This window comes from Aedes albopictus, chromosome 1 (genome assembly GCF_035046485.1).
Source record: "Aedes albopictus strain Foshan chromosome 1, AalbF5, whole genome shotgun sequence".
NCBI classification, from domain to species: Eukaryota; Metazoa; Arthropoda; class Insecta; order Diptera; family Culicidae; genus Aedes; species Aedes albopictus.
This window is the reverse complement of record NC_085136.1, coordinates 326086265-326107205: the sequence shown is the minus strand read 5'-3', so window position 1 is coordinate 326107205 and position 20941 is coordinate 326086265. Positions and strand designations below refer to the sequence as shown.

The following is a 20941-nucleotide window of genomic DNA, read 5'->3' as shown; positions in this document are numbered from 1 at the left end:
GATGATACTCGTGGAGGAATGCCTTCCGGAAGGAAGTAAACATATCCTTTTTTGTTAGGATATCGACATTATGTTCCTGGAGATCAATAATTCCTGGAAGTATGTCATATTTTAAAACATCGATCTGGGTACTGGAACTGTCATTCTTGCGTCCCACGAAAATAAATTTCCAAAAATGTGGTCACAAATGTGGTGAAAACCTCTTGCCGGCGTCACAGTCAGAAAACTGAATTTGAACTGGTTGCAGATGTGCTAAAATTAATGTCTTCAACAATTAAATTTCATAGTAAACAGCATATTTTTACTTTTGGAATGTGTTCTACTTACAGTAAAACTTCCAATTCATATTAAAATGTTGCAAAATATTTTGTCAAAGAAAATTATTCCGTTTTTATCACTATTCCGTTTTTGTCAAATGAAAATCGCGGACCGTGTTGATAAAAACGGAACATACCTGTATTTTATTTTGTCCAACGTTTCGGTCTGTTTGTGACTATTTTCAGGGACTCAATAGTTACAGTGTTCTCATCCAGTGTGGTTCGACAGAACCTGTAAATTTTGGTTATCGTTGAAAGTTTCCATCGGCGTGACCCCGATAACGCCGCCGTCGCCGGCAAAAAATAGCGCTGATGCCGCTGCACAGATCTAGGCCCGCTATCCGCTCGACTACGAATCCTGTGGCAATGTGCGGTGGATTTCCTGTAGGAATTTCTACGGGTTCTACGGGCAATCCTAGAGAAATTACCGGTGGAACTTGGTGGAGTTTCTAGCAGAATAATTGGTCGAACTCTCAAGGAAATTTTTTGGAACTTTTTTAAAGAGAAATTTCTGATTTCCCTGACACCTTTTTAAACATCCAGACAGCTTTTGGAACCATTTTAAACGCTGCTGAAACCCTTCAAAATTCCCTGAAATGTTTCCAAACACCTTGAAACCCCTCATAGAAACATTTTAAGTTTTTTTCGGCACTTTAAGAGATCTTCATGACCAATTATAAAACTAGCACTGAAACCTCTTGATAACCTCTTCAAGAACATCTTCCGACAAAGTGGACCACTCTCGGAGAGGTTTTGCAGACCGTATTAAGAGTAGCAATAAAACTGTTTTCAAACCTAGTTGATGAATTTTCCGAACTGAAAAAGAGGTCATGATGATTTTTGTTGTTTTTTTTTCAACAAAAACTATGACAGCTCAAGATGCATAAAAGCTTCTTCAATGGTACGTAAAGTTCAGGAGAAGATATCATTCGCAGAGTAGAAAACGATCATTTCAAAGTTATATTCTAGTATTGTATGTGTTGCTAGGCTTAAGCGCATTCAATTTTACCGTAAATTTTGATGTTGCAGAAACATAAAATTGGTGCGCTTCGAAAATAATGAATAGAACCATCTTGGAAAAAATAAATCAATTTGTTAATCTGGAATTACAAGAAAACTCAGCTGAGAGAGTTTATTTATGTGAGCATGTATGGAAATTTCGGCAAACTATCAATCCATTGCTAATTTGAACAAAATTAATTATTTTTCATTCACGTTATCTAATTCTTCATAGTCATTAAACTGTGATTTTTAAAAATTGCTGTAATAAAACAATAATAAAAATCAAACAAAACCATTCAGCAACGGAATTGTTACTTGGGCCTCACCACATAACATAAGTGGAACTCGCGCTCAGAAAGTTGCACCCAGTGTGGGATTTGAGCATGGTATAAGGAACATCGAAATGTCAAAACCATTATACTAGTTACGAGCTTAACATTTAAAAAGAATCTAAGGATTCAATATGTATCATGTTTAATTATGCATGTTCACTACTGGCAGGTTTTTTTCTTCCTTTCGCTTAGATCCGGTGGGTACTTCCGAACAATTTAAGTGATTAATTTGAGGAGGTCTTGCTATGCCTCCGGCGAGCAATCTTCCGGATTTTTTTTGTTAGTTGGCCAATCCGGTGTCTGCCAGCGTAGGCATCGAGAGTGAAGTTAACTCGAGCGATCGTGCTGTTGTATTTTGTACAACACGTTTAAAAAATCGGGCTTTTTGTACTCCGCACCTGCAACTGCAAGTCTGTGTATCTGTAATAATACATTTCATATAAGAAATCCGTTAAATTTAAAATTCACATCGAGTTTCTGTCAGTTATTATTTCACTTTCATCCTTTAGTAGTTTAGGATATTTTTAAATGTATGCCTTGAGCAGTTATATACGAGGGGTCCCACAATCTGAACATGTCGAACAAAATTATTATTTTTTTAAATTAAATTAATTTTTTACTTTGGGTATTTATATACAAGCATCGTGCTACATAAACATTTTCATTTATGCTGCATCATCTACACAATAGATATATCGGGATGTCAAAAAAAATCGATTATAACGCACATTGATCATTTTTTTTTTCATGTTGTATCGTAATTTTTTTTTCCACTTAGACTTCAGTGCAATAAATTTCGTCGTTCTCCAATTTCGCTTTCGATTTCGCTGTCGCTCTCTGCTGCCGGTCTTTAGCAACTCGCCCGAGATAATGACAGATTTCGCCGGCCTTCTCAATGTTTACACATTTCTCTCATTGTTCTCGGTCCACCAGCTGATCATGTTTACACAACAAAATCAGCTAAACATCCAATGTTTACGTTCATCCTCATTGTTCGGCAACCACCAGCTGATCTTGTTGTCATAACAAACCGCGCTGATTTCGCCTGAATCATGGGTCGAAAGCGAATAGCTGTCGGAGATGACAGATTTGTACGATTTTCGGGCGATTTCAATTTCGTCACGAAGGTCTGATTATTCGTAAAAAAAAATACAATACTAAACGATCTTCTTTACAAGTGTAACACTTTTCCGCCTCTTATCCGCAATGAAATAAAAAAAGTATGTATTGCATTTTTCATTCGTTGGTAAACTTTCGAGTAAATCTTCGAAGAGATAAAATAAATACTCAAACGTCAGATTGCATAGCAGTGCGTTCAATGTTATTTTTGTTAGCGGTGGCAAAACTCAATCTAAAAATGATTAAAATATACGAATTTTTATTTATGTCAAAATATTATCACCGCTTCAAGCTTTTTTGCCTTCAGTCGCCCCTCGCACGACTGCTGGAGTAGCCACCTCGTGCGTGCTTTGTTGTCGCCGTTGTCGCAGACGTCAAACTAGTATAACGCACAGTATCGCCGCACGAATCCGGTTTTTCGGGCATATCAACCTCGATAGCAACGAACGCGCGTAGTGTGAAAATAACAGCAAATTAAGCTTGGTTCGCTCGATGACTTCATTTACTAAGTTATTGTAAAGAGCTAAATGTGGCTAAATTGTCGAGCCAGCTCAGCTGTTGAATTCTTGATAATCGGTAGTCGATCCCGATAGTAAAGTTTAAGTTAAAACTCAGCCATAAGTGAAACTACCGGGGGTGCCGGGGTTGCCAGGCACCCCCTACAATTTTAATGCATTGCCGTGAGTTGTGGGGCGATGAATGATGAATGGATGAACTAATGAATATTTGCTTGTGGTGCACCCCCTGGCAAAAATTTGTAGTTTCGCCCATGAACTCAGCACAAAAAATCCGAGCTCAAGATCGAGATCTTAGTGTGCAGATTAAAAGCGGGATCAAACTCGTAGACTTTTTTTCATTCCTGGAAATATTATCGATCTTTGAAAATAAGGTAATTTTTATTTTTTCATTTTGTCTTTTGTCCCGTCGACATTGTGTTGTTCGACCTGTCGCTGTAAGTGCTTTTAAAATCATGCTTTCTACTGGTCACCGAAGAAACGTACAAGTCAGCAACAAATTTTGAAGTCATCAAACGGTGCATTAGATTTATTAGAATTGAAAAACCTGACAGTTTTCACAGAAACAAGACCAATAAGAAAGAGCTCGTTACAAAACTAGAATCTCAAGCTAGCCTCAGTTTGTTATATAAATAATTTACAAAAGGGATAAATTACACTGATTCGGTGACCTGTCTAATTAAGTTTTACAGCACCGCCTAATAAAAAAACTGTATTCGTCAGAAATCTGTTGATAAATTCAAGAGAATGTTTTTTTTTTTAAATTTTGCCTCATAAGTGTTCAATATCGGATTAGCCAGACTTCACAGTTTTATACCAGCTGCAAATAATTGAGAGCTGTCATTCCAGTTTTTGTTTACGAATATCGATGACAGAACGGTGTGCTGTATACCAGTTATACCTATTCTCTTCGAAGCAAAAAGAACCAACTTTTCGTCGTCATTCTCCTTAGTAGTTCCACTTATGTTATGTGGCCTCACCCTAATATCCCCATGAAACTCCTCCATCAATCCTTGAATCTTCCTGAACGTCCAGCAGCGTCGTAGAAATCCTGAAAGATCTTCTGAAATGCACCTGAAATCCCCTAAATCTCCGATACTCTGGAGGACCATGTTATGTATCGCAAGCCAGTTTAGATTTGTGTTTGATGTGAGCAAAAACTTCGTTAGTGTAAATTCTGAAATTTTTCGGCAAATTGGTTGGTCTCAAAGTCCAAGTAAAGACGCTGGCATTATGATTCAATCTGAAATGATATCCTCATAGGTGCTCTGACTTCCTAAAAGTTTTTTATGAGATTTCGGAATATAACTCCGAGAAAAATATGATTATAATTTATTTTACGAACCTTATATTTTTTTTATAAATAGTAAATGAAAGTTTGATTTTGATTGTGGTAAAAGTAAATTTGGGAAATAAATAGAGAAGTGGATTTTTACAATAATTTAATTTCCTTTTTTGGGTTTTTAAACACAGCGCATCGCGAGGTGCCGAGCGAGACAGACGACGGAAACGGATTGTTGCATTTTCGACATTTTTCACTGGCACCTCTTGTGGATGATGCCCTAACGACGACGCCGTCAATGTGTCGAGGTTTTGGCTTTAGAACTCTTAGCTGCGTGATTTGTCTCATTTACAACAACCGGCAGCGGACAGTCATGCCATCAAGAATTGGCTCTGCATGGGACGGGGGTAGGAAGGTGGGAGGTGGATTGATTTATTGGAGGCCCTCCACATGGGGGTTTTGTTGTCGTTGGGAAGTTTGGGTGAAGCGAAGATTATACGATTTGATTGATTCCAGTGTTTGATTCATTTGTGGAATAGGAATGGATTGTGACACGTCATTTAGGTGACAGTGGAATGTAGTTTGTCAAATTTGTCAATTTTTGGATATATTAGGGAGCAGGTATCATAAATAATTTAGTCATACACAAGTTCGAGACATTTGAGGAATTAATGATAAGGTTGAATCTGGACTCGAATGAAATTACCAGAAGAATATACCTTCATTATAATTGTGATTTTGTAATTTGCAATATTGATGCTTTTATCCTTTTTTCATTGCAGGTAAAAATCTGGTTCCAAAATCGCCGTACAAAGTGGAAGAAGCAAGATGGTGAATCAGCGGCAGGTCCCACAAGTTCAACGAAGGAGTCTAAGGCGCCCAAAACTCCATCACCTTCTCCACTAACCCTTTCATCCCCCACTCCTTCCTACCCAGCCGCTTCCTCCTCCTCATCCTCCTCCGCCTATTCTCCTCACCCCGCTCCAGACATCCCCACAAACCTCCAACCGGCCAAACTACCAACTAAGCATTTCCCCAAAAACAGTGCCAAAGTGCGCCGGTCCAAATCCGGCGATGCCATTGCTTCCGATCTCCCTCAAGAACCTCTGATCCCGAAAGCACCCACAAAGGACCCGAAAAAGTTCCTCGCCCCGCTAGATGCTTCCCTCCCATCGCCCTTCGCTTCCATTCTCGATCGAACCGGAAGTCCCTCCAACGACGTGGAATCCCGAATTTCCGCCTCCAAGATATCGCTGGATGCCATCTGCAACGCCACCAACTTCCTGATGAAACCTTCTCCCCCGCCGAGCAGCTCCCTTCCCCCACCACCTCCTCCGTTGCCCAGTGATCGATACTTGCCGCCGAATGACGGCACTATGAACGACATAACCGACATGGAGTAGCGTGATTCAACAAATTGATGGAAGTTCATCCCATATGCAATACTCATCATCATCGCCCTTTTCGGGTGCAGTGTTTGTGTGCTATCTTCCCTAGTTCCCATCTTCCGACGAACAGAAACAGAAAGTCATTTAAAATACCAACCATGTAGCTATATTAGGTATATATGCCCCTTAGGATTAAGTCGTTTCGAATTAGAGTTGAAAATGATCATCAAACAAATTACAGCAGTGAGAGATTATCAATAATAATTAATGAAAGTGATTGAATACTGTGCGATTCCGGTGCCTGGTTCGACTCAAACTTTGAAGAAGCCTGTTGTTGTCGCTTTTTGTGATCTTCCCGCCCTTTACTGCTTAGGTTCAACGTTGCCTACATACTGATCGGAATGTTGCTTCCACCTTTCAACAAGTTCACGCCAATTCGATAAGAGGCTCCCGCTTTCATCCCAGCATATTTCGTGCGTCCGACCCGTCCTCCAGTTAGCCTAGTGGTTCGATTCCCGTTCCGGTTGGGAAAAATTTCTCTACTCCCTGGGCATAGAGTATCATTGTATTTGTCACACAATGTACAAATACATGCAATGGCAGGCAAAGAAAGCCGTTCAATTAATAACTGTGGAAGTGCTTAAAGAACACTAAGCTGAAGCGAGGCAGGCCAAGTCCCAGTGCGGACGTGGAGTCATAAAGATGAAGAAGAAGGGGGTTTTCTGAGGGTCTCAAGTGCGTTTCATGCGAAACGAGAGGGCTTTGGGGGGATTTCGAAGGCATTTCAGGAAGCTTCAGCGAATTTTTGGCTGGTTTCAGAGGCGTTATGTAGGCGTTTTCGGTGGTTTCTGAGGGTCTCAGATGCGTTACATGGGGTACGAGGGGGTTTTAGGTGGATTTCGAGGGCGTTTCTGGAAGCTTCAGAGGGTTTTGGACGGGTTTCAAAGGCGTACGCCTTTTCGGTGGTTTCAGAGGGTCGCGCGGGCGTTACAGGGAGTTTTATGGGGGTTAAAGAGGCCTACAGCTTCTGAAAATACATTTTGGAGCACTGCTCTCAAGTAAGCTTCAAGAAGATTTCAGCGGTGCTTATAAACGCTTTGGACGGTTTCAGAAGAAATTCAAGACATTCCAGGCTGTTGACGATTGGATCTACATGACCTAATCTCAAGAATACTCTTAAAGATAAACATTGAACTTACCACTTGTCAGCACACAGTTTCATGAGGCTGGTAAGCATGACTTTCATTCAATCATACAAGCACACAAGTAATGCATGTAAATTTGATGATTTATGCTCAAGAAAGTATTTAGGAAAACTTAAAGAGACACAAGACCCCCCCCCCCCCCCCGCATCATTGATCTCTCCTGAGCACGCCCTTTCTCTTAAACCAACCTTATCCCTAATCTAAAACTCTCCAGCTGCTCTGAGCACAATCAGATTCCAATAGATTTTACCTAAATGTATCCTACCTTAATAGAGGTATGAGTGTATCCAAATTCAACCATTTTGGAAGCTTCACCTGAAAATATGGTATCTGAAAAACCTGTACGGCTAGACCAGTTCTACAAGAAAGTCCCGAAAAAAAAACCGCTTTATCTGCAATATCTGCTGCAAAACGGTGAGTCGATATGGAGAGCGTCCAACATAGCTCTGGTCCTCACAAGTTCCTACCTCATGCTTCCACGGGTCAAACGATGACAAAGACCGCCAGCTAAGAGTTGTGTGCTTAGCTGGTAGTGCAGCCTGGGCACTGTTGTCCTGACTTCAGCTAGATTGAGGAGGTACGATCCGAGCGTCTGTTCACCAAGGAGCTGCGGCTCAAACAGCGTCTGTTCTGGCATCCAGCGGCTGAGTAAGAAACGCTGCACCACGCCCAGCTAGATCCAAGGTGGTAGCCCCATCAGCGTGGTCGTCCTAGTGTTGGTTGGTACGTTAAACAGAACTGGCACGATGGCCCTCCGGCGAGACCAGCTGCGTAACGTAGAAGTGGCTCAAGACTACGCGCAGCAGTTAGCAGTGGCCCTACCAACGGAAGAGCAGCATGGCGCAGCTACACTTGAAGATGGCTGGAGGGACATCCGATCCGCCATAGGTAGTACCTCGGCTACAGCACTAGGCTTCGCGACTCCGAATCACAGAAACGACTGGTACGACGGCGAATATGAACAGTTGAAAAACGAGAAGATTGCAACATGGGCGAGAATGCTGCAACACCGTACGAGAGCAAACGAGGCACGTTACCCAAGTAACCAAAAGTTCAGATAAAAGGATACTTTATAAGCTAAGCAGCTTGTTCGAGGTTGCTCGTTAGCCTTCTAAGCAGCTTCATTTTTAAGTAATTTTGGAACTTGAAAGTTCACATAAGCACGCTGGATAGCCTTCTAAGCAGCTTCTGACAGAACTTTGTCAAAATTCATGCAGAAAACAAAAATGTATTTTTCAGAATCACACCCTGTTGGTGGTGGGGGGGGGGGGGTTTGTGATTCACGTCTGGAAATTGCTACTGATAATTATATTCTTACATATGTTGCTGCTATGTAGATTTGAACTGGATCCTCCTGCGTGATGGCCTGCCGACTTACCGCTGCGCTGCTGAAGACACTTGACAAAGTCAAGCTAACTTCACTACTGTACAAATGTGCAAAACTAGCTGCCGACAGAAAATCGATTCAAGTCAGACTTTACCTGCTGTCCACTCAATCGCAGCTGTAGTACTGTGGTAGAGCGTAGGGCTCTCACGCAGCGACTGTCGGTTCGAATCCGATGGGCGGCAATTTTTTTTTTTGCTCAAGCTAGAATTCATTGATTTGATAAATTCATATTTGTCTTTTATTCGTGTACGCTTAAACAGTTGTTTTCTGTAAAAGAAATAAATTTAATCTTCATTGAAACGCAATGCTACTGAACTGAACTTCTATGAACTTGAAAGTTTCGACAAAGTTCCGACATAGCATCTTAAGCAGCTTTAAAGTTCCGCGAAGTTCAGATAAAGTTCCGAATGGAACTTTCTGGCTGCTTAAGAGGCTAACAATTAGCCTTGCCGGAACTTGTGACCCAAGTTCCAGCAAGGCTCATCGTTAGCCTCTTAAGCAGCCAGAAAGTTCCGTTTGGAACTTTATCTGAACTTCGCGGAACTTGAAAGTGCATTTTGTCATGGGAAGCGGAACTTTTGGTTACTTGGGTACAGACAGGCGCGGAACAGGCAGAACTCAGTCTTCAGCGTCAGCAGGATGAACGAGATCGCGAAGCGATGGAAGAGCTGTACCGCGCTAAGGACTCACGAAAGTTCTACTAGAAGTTGAACCGCTCGCGCAGAGGCTTCGTGCCACAAGCCGACATGTGCCGAGATAATTACGGGAATATTCTCACGAGCGAGCGTGAAGTGGTCGACAGGTGGCGGCAGCATTACGATTAGCACCTCAATGGCGACGTTGCAAGTACCGAAGGTGGCAAACAATTTGTTGATTGTGCTAACGTAAGAACATTCACGATCACAAAATACGCGAACACGAGACGGAACACAACACTTATCGTTCTTACTAATTAAAAGGAACTTTAAAAATTACCTTTTTGGTCGACCGGTTTCGGGCTCGAAGTTGCCCATCTACGGGACGATGTCCGACTGATTATTTACACACAAACACATTTTCATACTGCGCACAGTATACGTCAGGGGGAGGTGGTTGTTATTGTTGTTTTATCCGTTCCGTCAAGTGGAAGAGCGGCGAGGTTATTGGAGGATCATCCTCATTCATTAGAGGACGATCGGATGTAGCAATGAACATTGATTCCCATGCGTTTAATTGGGAGGCTTTTCGGACGTTTTTTATTAGTTTCGCTTCTGGCCAATTGATGTTGTGGTTTTGGGCCGTGGAGTGCGCCGCTACACTAGAATCGTTAGCTCGTTCATTGTCCACTGCATTCTTATGCTCACGCAAACGAACTCTGAATTTTCGGCGGGTTTGGCCTATATATACCGCAGGACAGTCTTGGCATGGAATTTCGTATATACCGGATTTTTCCCCAGATGCTACTCTGTCCTTAAGGTTGCACAAGTGGTCCTTCAAAGTGTTTCCACTTTTGTATACCACGTGAAAACCGTGGCTTTTCAGGACAGCTTGAACTGGGTTCGTCAATTTGGGGTAAAACGGAAGGCTTATCCTCTGGGCTTCTTCTTTCTCCGGACGAAGGGTTGTTGCATCCAGTCTGTGCTTTTTTCTTTGATGTTTACGAAGGATTTTGTCCACGAACTCCTTTCCATATCCGTTCACCACTGCAGCATTATGGATTTTATCCCTTTCCGCTACGAAATCGTCCTTTTCCATCGGAATACTGAAGAGGCGATGAACCATGGAATGGAAAGCTGCTTGTTTTTGAGCGCCATAATGGTTTGAATCAGACGTAATGTAGCGGTCCGTGGAAGTAGGTTTACGGTAGATTCCGAACTTTAATTTGTTGTCCGCTGTTCTTGAGACCAACAGGTCTAAAAAGGGTAGTTGTCCGTTATTTTCCCTTTCTACCGTAAACTGGATTGTCGCATGCCGTGAATTGAGCAACTCCAACGTTTGCTGAAGATATCGCTCTTTAATAACAGCAAAAATATCATCCACATAGCGTCTCCAGACTCGGGGAAATATTTTTTCTTTAGACAGATCCGCTTCCAGGTCGCTCATAAACACGTCCGCCAGCAGTGGTGACAGTTTGTTACCCATGCTAAGACCGAATGTTTGTTTGTAGAACTTTCCTCTAAACGAGAAGAAGCTCTGGTTCATGCAAACTTTCGCAATCAACAGGTACGCTTGAATTTGGTTGGGTGGTACACGATTCCGTTCCAAGTGTCTTCTTAAACTTTGTAAGGCTCCCTGGACTGGTACATTTGGAAATAACGCCGTAACATCAAACGATACCAGAATTTCGCCTCGGCGTAACTCGACCTCTTTTAGTTGTTCAGCAAACTCCACGGAATTTTTAACACTTTTACCGTGAGAAATCGGGTATTTCCTCAATTCTTCAACCATCCACGCAGCCATTTTTTCAGTGGGAGCACAAATGTTTGACGAAATCGGTCGCAAGGCTAACGGATTCTTATGGATTTTTGGTAGGCAGTACAGTGAAGGCACTTTTGGATTGGGGACGTGAAAACGTCGTTCGAGTTTCTCTTCACCCATCAAACGTGCGACATTATGACGGACTGAATTTGCTTCTTCAACCATCCCATTGAGTGGATCCTTGGGCTTTCCGTTCTTGTACTTGTTCTCTTCGTACGGACCTGAGTTAATCATCTCAAAAACGCGATTATCATAATCTGTTTTATCCATGATTACCACGGCGTTTCCTTTGTCTGCGCGGGAATAGATCACATCTCTCGCTTTGAGCTGACGTATTACGCACCATGAATGGGTGACAAAACGTCGAATGCCAAAACGTCGAATGCCAGAACGTCGAATGCCAAAACGTCGAAGGGACAAAACGTCGAAGGGACAAAACGTCGAAAGGACAAAACGTCGAAAAGCGTGTATGTGTTCACAGTTCAACGTGGATTTTTTTTTAATTTTGTGTGCATTTAAATCGATCCTGTTGGTAGCCTGAGAGGGGTGGTGATACGGTAGATCCACCAAGATGGCAGGATGACGAATTGATTAACGGGGACACACGAACATTGTCTCGTCTGGGGTCACTGCCCGAACGCTGAAGGTCAGTGACTCATTTTACACTCTATAATGCTTCAGTTGAAACCATTAGCTGAGTAAAGATTATTGCGAGGATACTAGTACCATATTCTGTGAATACCGGATGAATTGCGGAGAAGGAAATTTGTGACAGTGTGCCACTCTCAGTGTTGCATTTGAACGCGATCAATTTGCGTTGAAGTTCAAAAACGGCACGCTACGATTAAACATATTTGATCATTGTTCAGTTCAAAATTTGATCAAGAACTGCACCCGCAAAAACATGGCACCCTGGTACCTGGTAAACATAAATGGTCATGTGTCCTTCAAGTTTTTCACAAATTCAAACAATCTTGGGTTGATTTCATTCAGAAAGTCACCCTCTGAGAGGGGGAACCAGTTCGGTCACCGTGGATTACCGGAAAATCCGGATTTCGGTGCAGAATCTTAATGCCCGATGCCAAAATGTCCCATTTCATTGTGGCGCATATATTCGCGCAACAACGCATGTATGCAGATGCGTCACAAAGTCCTAGGGCAGCACATAAGATTTGATGACACATCCAAGCTCAGTTCCTTTTTGGCTCGCGTTTAGTTCAAATGCAACACTGGGTGTCAGTAGAAGGGGCCTCAAAGAAGTAAGAGAAGAGAAGCCAGGAAAGCTCGGGAAAAAAATAATTTTACACTTAACGTGACGTGATGTGAGTTTTTTTTTTATATACGACAGTGCGAATATTCCCTACCCACGAAGAACTGGTCAAGGAACATGCCGACCCTGCGGTGTTGTTTTAGGGAGCCTCAGGAAGGCTTCCCTCTGAACTTGTTGACAGATACAAGTGAAAGAATGAGTATTCTTTAAAAGAATAAAGAACTCACTATTTGCTTGGATTACTCGTTTTCGACGTTTTCGACGTTTTGTCCTTTCGACGTTTTGTCCCTTTCGACGTTTTGGCATTCGACCTTTTGGCATTCGACGTTTTGGCATTCGACGTTTTGTCTTTCGACGTTTTGTCCCTAAGCCACGCACCATGTATCAAAACTCATGCGCTTTTTAAAGTTCCTTTTAATTAGTAAGAACGATAAGTGTTGTGTTCCGTCTCGTGTTTGCGTATTTTGTGATACCGAAGGTGGCTTGGTAACAGATCTAGGAGTATGTGCACAGGACGAAAGACTTCCGGCCCCTGACCTTCAAGAGATTGAGGAGGAGGCTAGCTGGTTGAAAAACAACAAAGCCCCTGGAGCAGATCAACTCCCAAGCGAGCTTCTAAAATACGGTGAAGAAGTACTGGTGAGAGCACAACACTGGGTCATTACCAAGATTTGGGAGGAGGAAGTATTACCGGAGGTATCGTGTATCGTGGTATCGTGTATCCCATCTACAAAAAGGGCGACAAGTTGGATAGCGGGAACTATAGATAGTAGAGTAAACATAGATCCGTGTTGATGAATCCATTGTATCCAAACGAACTGTCAAAATCTGTATCCAAACGAGCATGACGTCACGATTTGGACAACATCAATGGAGCGCATGACGTCATATTCAACCGTCGAACTCTTGAAAATTACTACTTACACGCTTGAAACATTTTAGTCAGCGGTGTCCGCGGATCTATGTTTACTCTACTATCTATAGCGGGAACTACCGCACGATCACATTACTGAGCGCTGCCCACAAGATACTCTCTCAAATTTTAGGCCGCCGTCTATCACCGATTGTAAGAGAGTTCGTGAGGAAATATCAGGCTGGATTCATGGGTGAACGAGCTACAACGGACCAGCTGTTCGCCATCCGCCAGGTGTTGCAGAAATGCCGCGATTACAACGTGCCCACACATCACTTGTTCATCGATTTCAAATCGGCGTATGATACAATCGATCGAGAACAGCTATGGCAGATTATGCACGAGTACGGATTCCCGGATAAACTGATACGATTGATCAAGGCGACGATGGATCGAATGATGTGCGTAGTTCGAGTATCAGGGACACTCTCGAGACCCTTCGAATCTCGCAGAGGGTTACGGCAAGGTGATGGTCTTTCGTGCTTGCTGTTCAACATTGCGTTAGAGGGTGGAATTAGGAGAGCGGGGATTAACACGAGTGGTACGATTTTCACGAAATCCGTTCAGCTGCTTGGTTTCGCTGATGATATTGATATTATTGCTCGTAAATTTGAGAGGATGGCGGAAACGTACATCCGACTTAAGAGTGAAGCCAGGCGAATCGGATTAGTCAATAATGTGTCGAAGACAAAGTACATGATGGCAAAGGGCTCCAGGGAGGAATCACCGTGCCCGCCACCCCGAATTTATATCGACGGTGATAAAATCGAGGCGGTTGAAGAATTCGTGTACTTGGGCTCACTGGTGACCGCCGAAAACGACACCAGCAGAGAAATTCAGAGGCGCATTGTGGCAGGAAATCGTGCTTACTTTGGACTCCGCAGAACTCTACGATCGAATAAAGTTCGCCGTAACACGAAGTTTACTATCTACAAAACGCTGGTTAGACCGGGCACGAAACATGGACCCTACGTGCAGAGAACCAACGGCGGAGACGGGACTTGGAGGAGGCGAATGAACCACGAGCCACATCAGCTGCTGAGAGAACCAACCATCGATCACACCGCGTCGGGTGGACCGGTCACGTCATCAGGATGTCGGATAGCAACTCGACTAAAATGGTTCTCGAGAGTCATCCGACCGGTACAAGAAGACGTTGAGGGCAGCGAGCTAGGTGGGTCGACCAAGTGGAGGACGATCTGCGGACCCTACGCAGAGTGCAGAACTGGAGACAAACAGCCATGGACCGAGTGGAATGGATACGGCTACTATGTACAGCAGCGGCCACCCCGGCCTTAGTCTGATCGGTAAGGTAAGTATCTGCAATATCTAAGGTATATGTCTTCGACTATCAGAGATATCAGAGGGAGGGTTGCAGAATGGCTTCAAAGACATTTCAAGGGACTTGATAGGTGTTTCAAGGCGTTCAGAGACAACTTCCGGGGTTTCAGGTGGTTTACGAGAATGTAAGGGGACTTCAAGCTTCAAGACGTTTCAAGGCGCTTCCGTAAGTGTCAAGAGGTTCAGCAGCCGTCAGGAGAGCTTCAGCAAGGTGAGAGCGGTTGGAAAACGCTTTAAGGAAATTTCAGGAGGTTCCCGTTGTTTTAAGAGGGCTTCACGGGCTCTCGGGTGAATTTAAGAGAGGTTTCAGGAGGGTTTCAAGGCCTTACAAGGCATCTTGGCGTTTAGGAGGGATGCAGGGTTAAGTACGGCTCTACAGGCTGTCAGACGAGCGTCGGAAGGGGCAGGCAGAGGTTTTAAGGCGTTCCAATATATTTTACAGCTATTTAGGGAGTTTCAGGCTTTCAGATGAACTCCAGAGTAATTATGAGGGCATTTATTAGGAGAGCGGCTCCGGTGGTTTCAGATGCGTTTCAAATGTTCCAATGCATTTAAGGGCATTTCAGAGGATTTCTGAGGCATTTCTATGAGTTTCAGAGGCGTTTTAGGGAGTTTCAAAGACTACATCGTCGAACCAAAAACCTGACGCTGAGGACGAGTTCCGAACAGCATCGTAGGGACGCCGATGACGAAAACATCCAAGTTCATCGCTTCATCCGCCCTTCTTGCCACTTTATTTAATACAACGACTGGTTGTGAGTCATTTCCACTTCGACTGGGCTTCAATTGAAATTTTCAAATTGCCTTAAATGTATGTTTGCTACATTTTTATGGGTAATAGACCAATCAAGTTGAATAATGGATAGCATAGCCAAGTGGCGATTTTTCTTCCGAATGAGACGGATCTGTTGTTTTTGCTTCTGTTTGTATCGTAGGGGTTCATGCTGCAGCATTACCGCATTCTTCTCAATAAAACCGCTTTGCATTCCTCGTTTCGTCGACTGCGTTGATGGCTGCTTTTCAAAATCATCGACTTTGCGTGCTCGAAGTCCAACATAAGCAAGGACCTTGAGCAGGCTCTGCTGCGACTTTGAAAGTCGATGAACGAAGCCAAGCAAGACCACGAAAACGCTTGGAAACTGCAGCAGCGGCAGAACCGACGGAAGCTAGGTTATGACATCTACCCAGACAGAGGCCTTCGCTTTCGCAGGTAGCCCAAAGCTGGGAAGAGTGGGTCTGAAAAGGTTAGCCTGTCCAAGATGGAAAGGAACAGAGTGTTATGCCCTTAGCAACAGAGTACGGCAAACCAGGGGGAGGACCCCCCATGGATGACTGACGGAAGACGTCCTTGGCGAACGGGTCGAGGTGAGGGCTCGTACAGCGGAGGCGACTCTGAAGGTGAACAACCTCGGTGAGATCACTGACGTGGAAGAGCTCGTCATGGCAATGCAGCAACAGTGCGAATATGAGCGACGGGTTCATACCCCATCCAGGTTGGAGTCTACTACCTATGAGGGCTTCGTGGTCTCCAAAGTAAACGGGGTCTTCTTCTGTAGCTGTTATGCGCCTTCATGGTGGTCGATCGAGCAGTTCACGCAAATGCGGGATTGTATGACTACCGTCCTGACAAGGTGAAGGCCGGTGGTAATAGCAGGTGACTTCAATGCCTGGGCCGTGGAATGGGTAAGCTTTTTCACGAGCCAGCCAGCGGGGTCAGATCCTGCTAGACACTCTGGCCATACTAGCTGTCGCTCTGGTTAATGCCGTTACCAAGAGTACCTTTAGTCGGAACGGTGCGGAGTCGATTATCGACGTTACTTTTTGTAGTCCTGGCTCAACATGTAGTTCGAACTGGAGAGTAGACGAGCCTGAGCAGGCATATGTGTCTTCACTGGCTCCGGCAGAAAGGTGGGTAGATTCCTTAGCCGACGAAGGCTGGAAAGCCGCAAATACGAACAGCCATCCGCAGCATGAAATCGAACGGGGCCATGGGGGTCGATCGCGTATTAGCCAAGACGCTCAAAGCTCTTAGTAAGGCGTCTTATCAAAGGTGCCCAAGACCAGACTGTATTCGATAATTGGCGGTAATTCATGTTGCTGTGCATCGTTCTCAAAGTCCTCTACAAAGTGATCCTTAACCGGATACAGGAGAAGATTGACGCAACTATGATCCTGGAGCCAATCAATGAATTCCACGAGTCTCTCTACCTGGTGTTCATCGATTATGAAAAAGTTTTCGATCGTCTAAATCACGAACATTGTCTCGTCTGGGGTCACTGCCCGAACGCTGAAGGTCAGTGACTCATTTTACACTCTATAATGCTTCAGTTGAAACCATTAGCTGAGTAAAGATTATTGCGAGGATACTAGTACCATATTCTGTGAATACCGGATGAATTGCGGAGAAGGAAATTTGTGACAGTGTGCCACTCTCAGTGTTGCATTTGAACGCGATCAATTTGCGTTGAAGTTCAAAAACGGCACGCTACGATTAAACATATTTGAACATTGTTCAGTTCAAAATTTGACTGAATTGATTGATCGTCTAAATCACGAAAATATATGGAGAGCTCTTAGGCGCCAGGGTGTCTCTGAGAAAACCGTCGGCCTCATTGAAGCACAGTACAGGGCATTTTCGTACAGAGTACTGTACAACGGCGTCTTGTCCGATCCCATCCGGGTCGTTACTGGAGTGAGGCAAGGATGCATACTATCACCGCCACTATTCCTCATCGTATTCGACGAGATCGTGGATTGCTCCTGTGGTAGCCCATTACCTTGGAGCCCATAAATGACTTCGAACTGGCGTTGCTTTCCTAGCTCGATGGCGCTCTGATAAGCAAAGTAATCTCAACTATCTTGCCGATCTCTCCTCGGTTTTAGGTCTTACCATCATCATCAACAAGACCAATCGTTGGATGTAAATGCGGTCAACCCTTCCAGTTTCACGGTAGCTGTGCAAGCAGTGAAACTTCCAATATCTTGCTAGCCAAATGGTGGTCGAAGATGGTATGGTACCAAGATCGACATAGATGCACGGATCAAGAAGGCGAGGGCTGCTTTTGCGAGTTTAAGAAATATATGGAAAAACAATCAAAAAAATTTCAACTCAAACGTGAAATCTATGCTGCTGTATGCCAGTGAAACTTGGTGCGTATCAGTGGAGAACACTCAACTGCTGCAGGTCTTCATCAATAGATTCCTGCAGTATATACTTCGAGCATGGGGGCCTCACAATTGGATCTCCAACGAGAATCTCCATCGTCGTTGTCATCAAAAACCGATAGCGACAGAAATTTGGGAGCGAAAGTGGAGGTGGGTCGGCCACACTCTACGCAGGGGCGGAAACGAAATCTGCAAGCAAGCGTTAGATTGGAACCCAGCAGGACATCGCAGCAGAGGTAGATCCAGAAGCTCATGGTGGCGCAACCTCAACTACGAAATCAAGCAAGTGGACAGAAATTTGTCCTGGCCACATATCAAGACGACGGCTGGCAATCGCCCAGGATGGAGATCTTTCATTTCAGCTCTATGTACCACCGTGGGCGCTTAAGACTAAAAGTAAGTAAGTCATCGAAAATCTTCTATTTCTGCTTCCACATCTCATTTAATTCACTATATATATATCATAATAATCATCCATCGATTAGTAATGTAACATACTTTAATTCCGGTTCTGTTTTGAATACAACGATTGTTTGCTTCCATTTTTATAACTTTTGCTTCTTTGTGTGGGGAAAATGAACATTTATTGGCACTGACTGACCATACAGCGAAGACCACTGCGGAGATTATTTTCTTCTCGATAATATTTTTTGTTTTGTTTTTGTTTTCAGTTATTGACATTGGTCCCATAAGAATAACGGTTCTTGAGATTATTTGCCTCAGTTTTTTTTGTTTTGCTTACTGTGTTTGATTCTCTTCTTCCATTCTACGATATAAACTTTAACAATAATATCTATATAATAAAAATAAAAAAAAACGTGATTCGTGTTATTAGTGTTGTGAAATTGGTTAAGTTGATTTGCTTGGACTAGTTTTAGTTTTGTGTTTACTTGCTCTCGTCTTGCGTCTTGCTAACTTCTTAAAATGTACTCCTCCGTCTATCCTTCCTGTATGCGCTTCTTCGCCTCTCTATCAATGATGCTGGGATTCTTCGTTTCACAAATTAAAGAAACGAACTAAGAAAATATCATGGTTTAGGCACTTGGTAATCAAAATTTTGGAATGTTTGGAAACGTTTGATACACTCTCAATCTTATGTTGCTTTTAGTTTTTTTGATTTGTTGTTGTTGCTTTGCTTTGCTTGTAGTGGTGTGTGGGTTTGACTGTGTTAATTACTTATAATGCTTTGCTTGCTTTAGTGGTTTTGTTATGTTGCTTTGACGGTGGTGGTGTGAAACTACGTGTGTGTGTTTATACTTTGCTCTCAGGTCCCTCGGTGTAGTGTTCGAAAAACTTTTTGATTCTCGAAAGATATTGCTGACAGATGTGACCGTAGTTTTTGTTGTACCAATCCGGTGTGCGACCCCTAAAAAAGTTGGAAATGTCATTAGTCTTCACTTGAATTTCCAAAAACCACGCCGATCATCTTACTTCATGTCCACACGGGATAGATGCATTAGCTTGCATTTGCCACTACCGCAGGGTTCGATGAGGTAGCGGGATGCCAGTACGACGCCTCGAACTCCTCCGAGCAGCAGTTGAGCACCATTGTGAGTGATAGAAACCTCGACGATGACGCAAGCGCCTCGTGATTGCTGTTTGTTCCATTGCCTATAATGAGCACCAAAGTTTGTAAAAGTCTACCAGGAAACGACAAACCCCAAATCTCACCTTAATACACAATAATCCGTTATGGGTTGTCCGCAGACGTACTGGTATACATCCGTGTCGGCATCCAGCCGTTCCACGATCCTCGACTTGAGCAGATGGTCATCCCAGAGGTGCCGTTCGTTCAGTATGTGGTTGATCACCTCGGTGGGAGGTGCCTCTACCTCGGTCACAGCCTTCCACAGCCGGAGCGGGTGCCCATCGCCAACCTTCTTGAAGTACACCGTTACGGTCGGGTCGGACGTGTTGAGCGATACCCAACCACGTGGCCTGTATGAGATAAAAAATAAAATAGATAGTTATTAGTAAGATCAGAAAGTGAGCTGTACAAAGAAATGAGTGCATTTGATACAAGAATCGCGGAAAGTACAAGCATTATTTTCAGAAATACTATTATTGTTTTATGTAATGGCACATCTGTATCAAAATAACGTCGAAAAGTTCAAGTTCAACGAATTCTTCAGCATATCTTTACCTGCCCGAAAAATCGCGTAGTCCACTCTGACTAAACGCCGACCAAATATGAGGAAAATATGAATACTGATGAGCAAAATAGTATGCAACAAAACTGAATGCGGACATTTTATGAAAATACCCAGGGCCGGATCTAAGGGAGGGGGGGGGGGGGGCAGGACCCCGGGCCCTTACATTTTAGGATCCCCCACAAAAATCGTTTTTGGTTAAGTACTACTCAAAAAACAAAGAAAAACTGTATTGCTCATCGCATTTGTATCTCCGCACGGCCTTCACAACCTCTCGGGCCCCGGGCCCCCGCAATTCTTAATCTGGGCCTGAAAATATCAATCACGCGATAAAACTATGGTAGCTGCCAGGTGGAGAGAGCACTTCAAGTCTTTGCTGAATTGCGAGAATGTCAGCTCGTCGACGGTAGACTACAGTAGACTAGCTTTGGGACCAAAAATGAGGTAATAAAGGCTATAAAAAACTGAGGAACGAGATTCCAGGGGAATCCTTTACGAGATTCCTTGGGAAATCTTCACGAGATCCCGGGAAAAATCTCCACGAGATTCCAGAGGAAATCTACTCAAGATTCCACGAATCTCCAGAAGAAATATCTACGTCATTCAACAAAAATTTTCCATGAAATTCCAGGAGGATTCTCCACGAGATTCCAGGGAGAACCTTCATGAGATTCCAGGAGGAATCTCCATGAGATTCCAGGGGAAATCACCACGAGATTCCAGGGGGGATCTCCACGAAATTCCTGAGGAAATGCTCGCGAGATTCCAGACGGAATCTTCATGAGATTCCAGGGGGAATCTCCACGAGATCCAGAGGGAATCTCCAAGAGATTCCAGAGGGAATCTTCACAAGATTCCAGAGAGAATATCCACGAGATTCCAGAGGGAATCTCCACGAGATTCCAGAGGGAATCTCCACGAGATTCCAGAGGGAATCTCCACGAGATTCCAGAGGGAATCTCCACGAGATTCCAGAGGGAATCTCCACGAGATTCCAGAGGGAATCTCCACGAGATTCCAAAGGGAATCTCCACGAGATTTCAGCGGGAATCTCCACGAGATTCCAGCGGGAATCTCCACGAGATTCCAGAGGGAATC

The 20941-nt window shown here is 43.8% G+C and overlaps 2 protein-coding genes across 16 annotated transcripts in view; one reads left to right on the top strand and one right to left on the bottom strand.

The window, feature by feature from the left end:
- The window catches only part of LOC109416062 (homeobox protein GBX-2), a 115686-nt gene extending 109447 nt beyond the window's left edge, over positions 1-6239 (top strand). For all 7 annotated transcript variants that reach the window (XM_062847275.1, XM_029867657.2, XM_062847277.1 and 4 more), the window contains exon 5: positions 5350-6239. In XM_062847275.1, the coding sequence (XP_062703259.1) occupies positions 5350-5970 (621 nt within the window). In that variant the 3' untranslated portion in view covers positions 5971-6239. The remainder of the gene's footprint in view (positions 1-5349) is intronic.
- Positions 6240-18094: 11855 nt separating this feature from the next.
- LOC109416065 (uncharacterized) overlaps positions 18095-20941 on the bottom strand; it is a 236280-nt gene continuing 233433 nt past the window's right edge. For all 9 annotated transcript variants that reach the window (XM_062847266.1, XM_062847269.1, XM_062847262.1 and 6 more), the window contains exons 10-12: positions 19365-19631; positions 19125-19304; positions 18095-19059 (exon numbers count right to left, since the gene is read on the bottom strand). In XM_062847266.1, the coding sequence (XP_062703250.1) occupies positions 18945-19059; positions 19125-19304; positions 19365-19631 (562 nt within the window). In that variant the 3' untranslated portion in view covers positions 18095-18944. The remainder of the gene's footprint in view (positions 19060-19124; positions 19305-19364; positions 19632-20941) is intronic.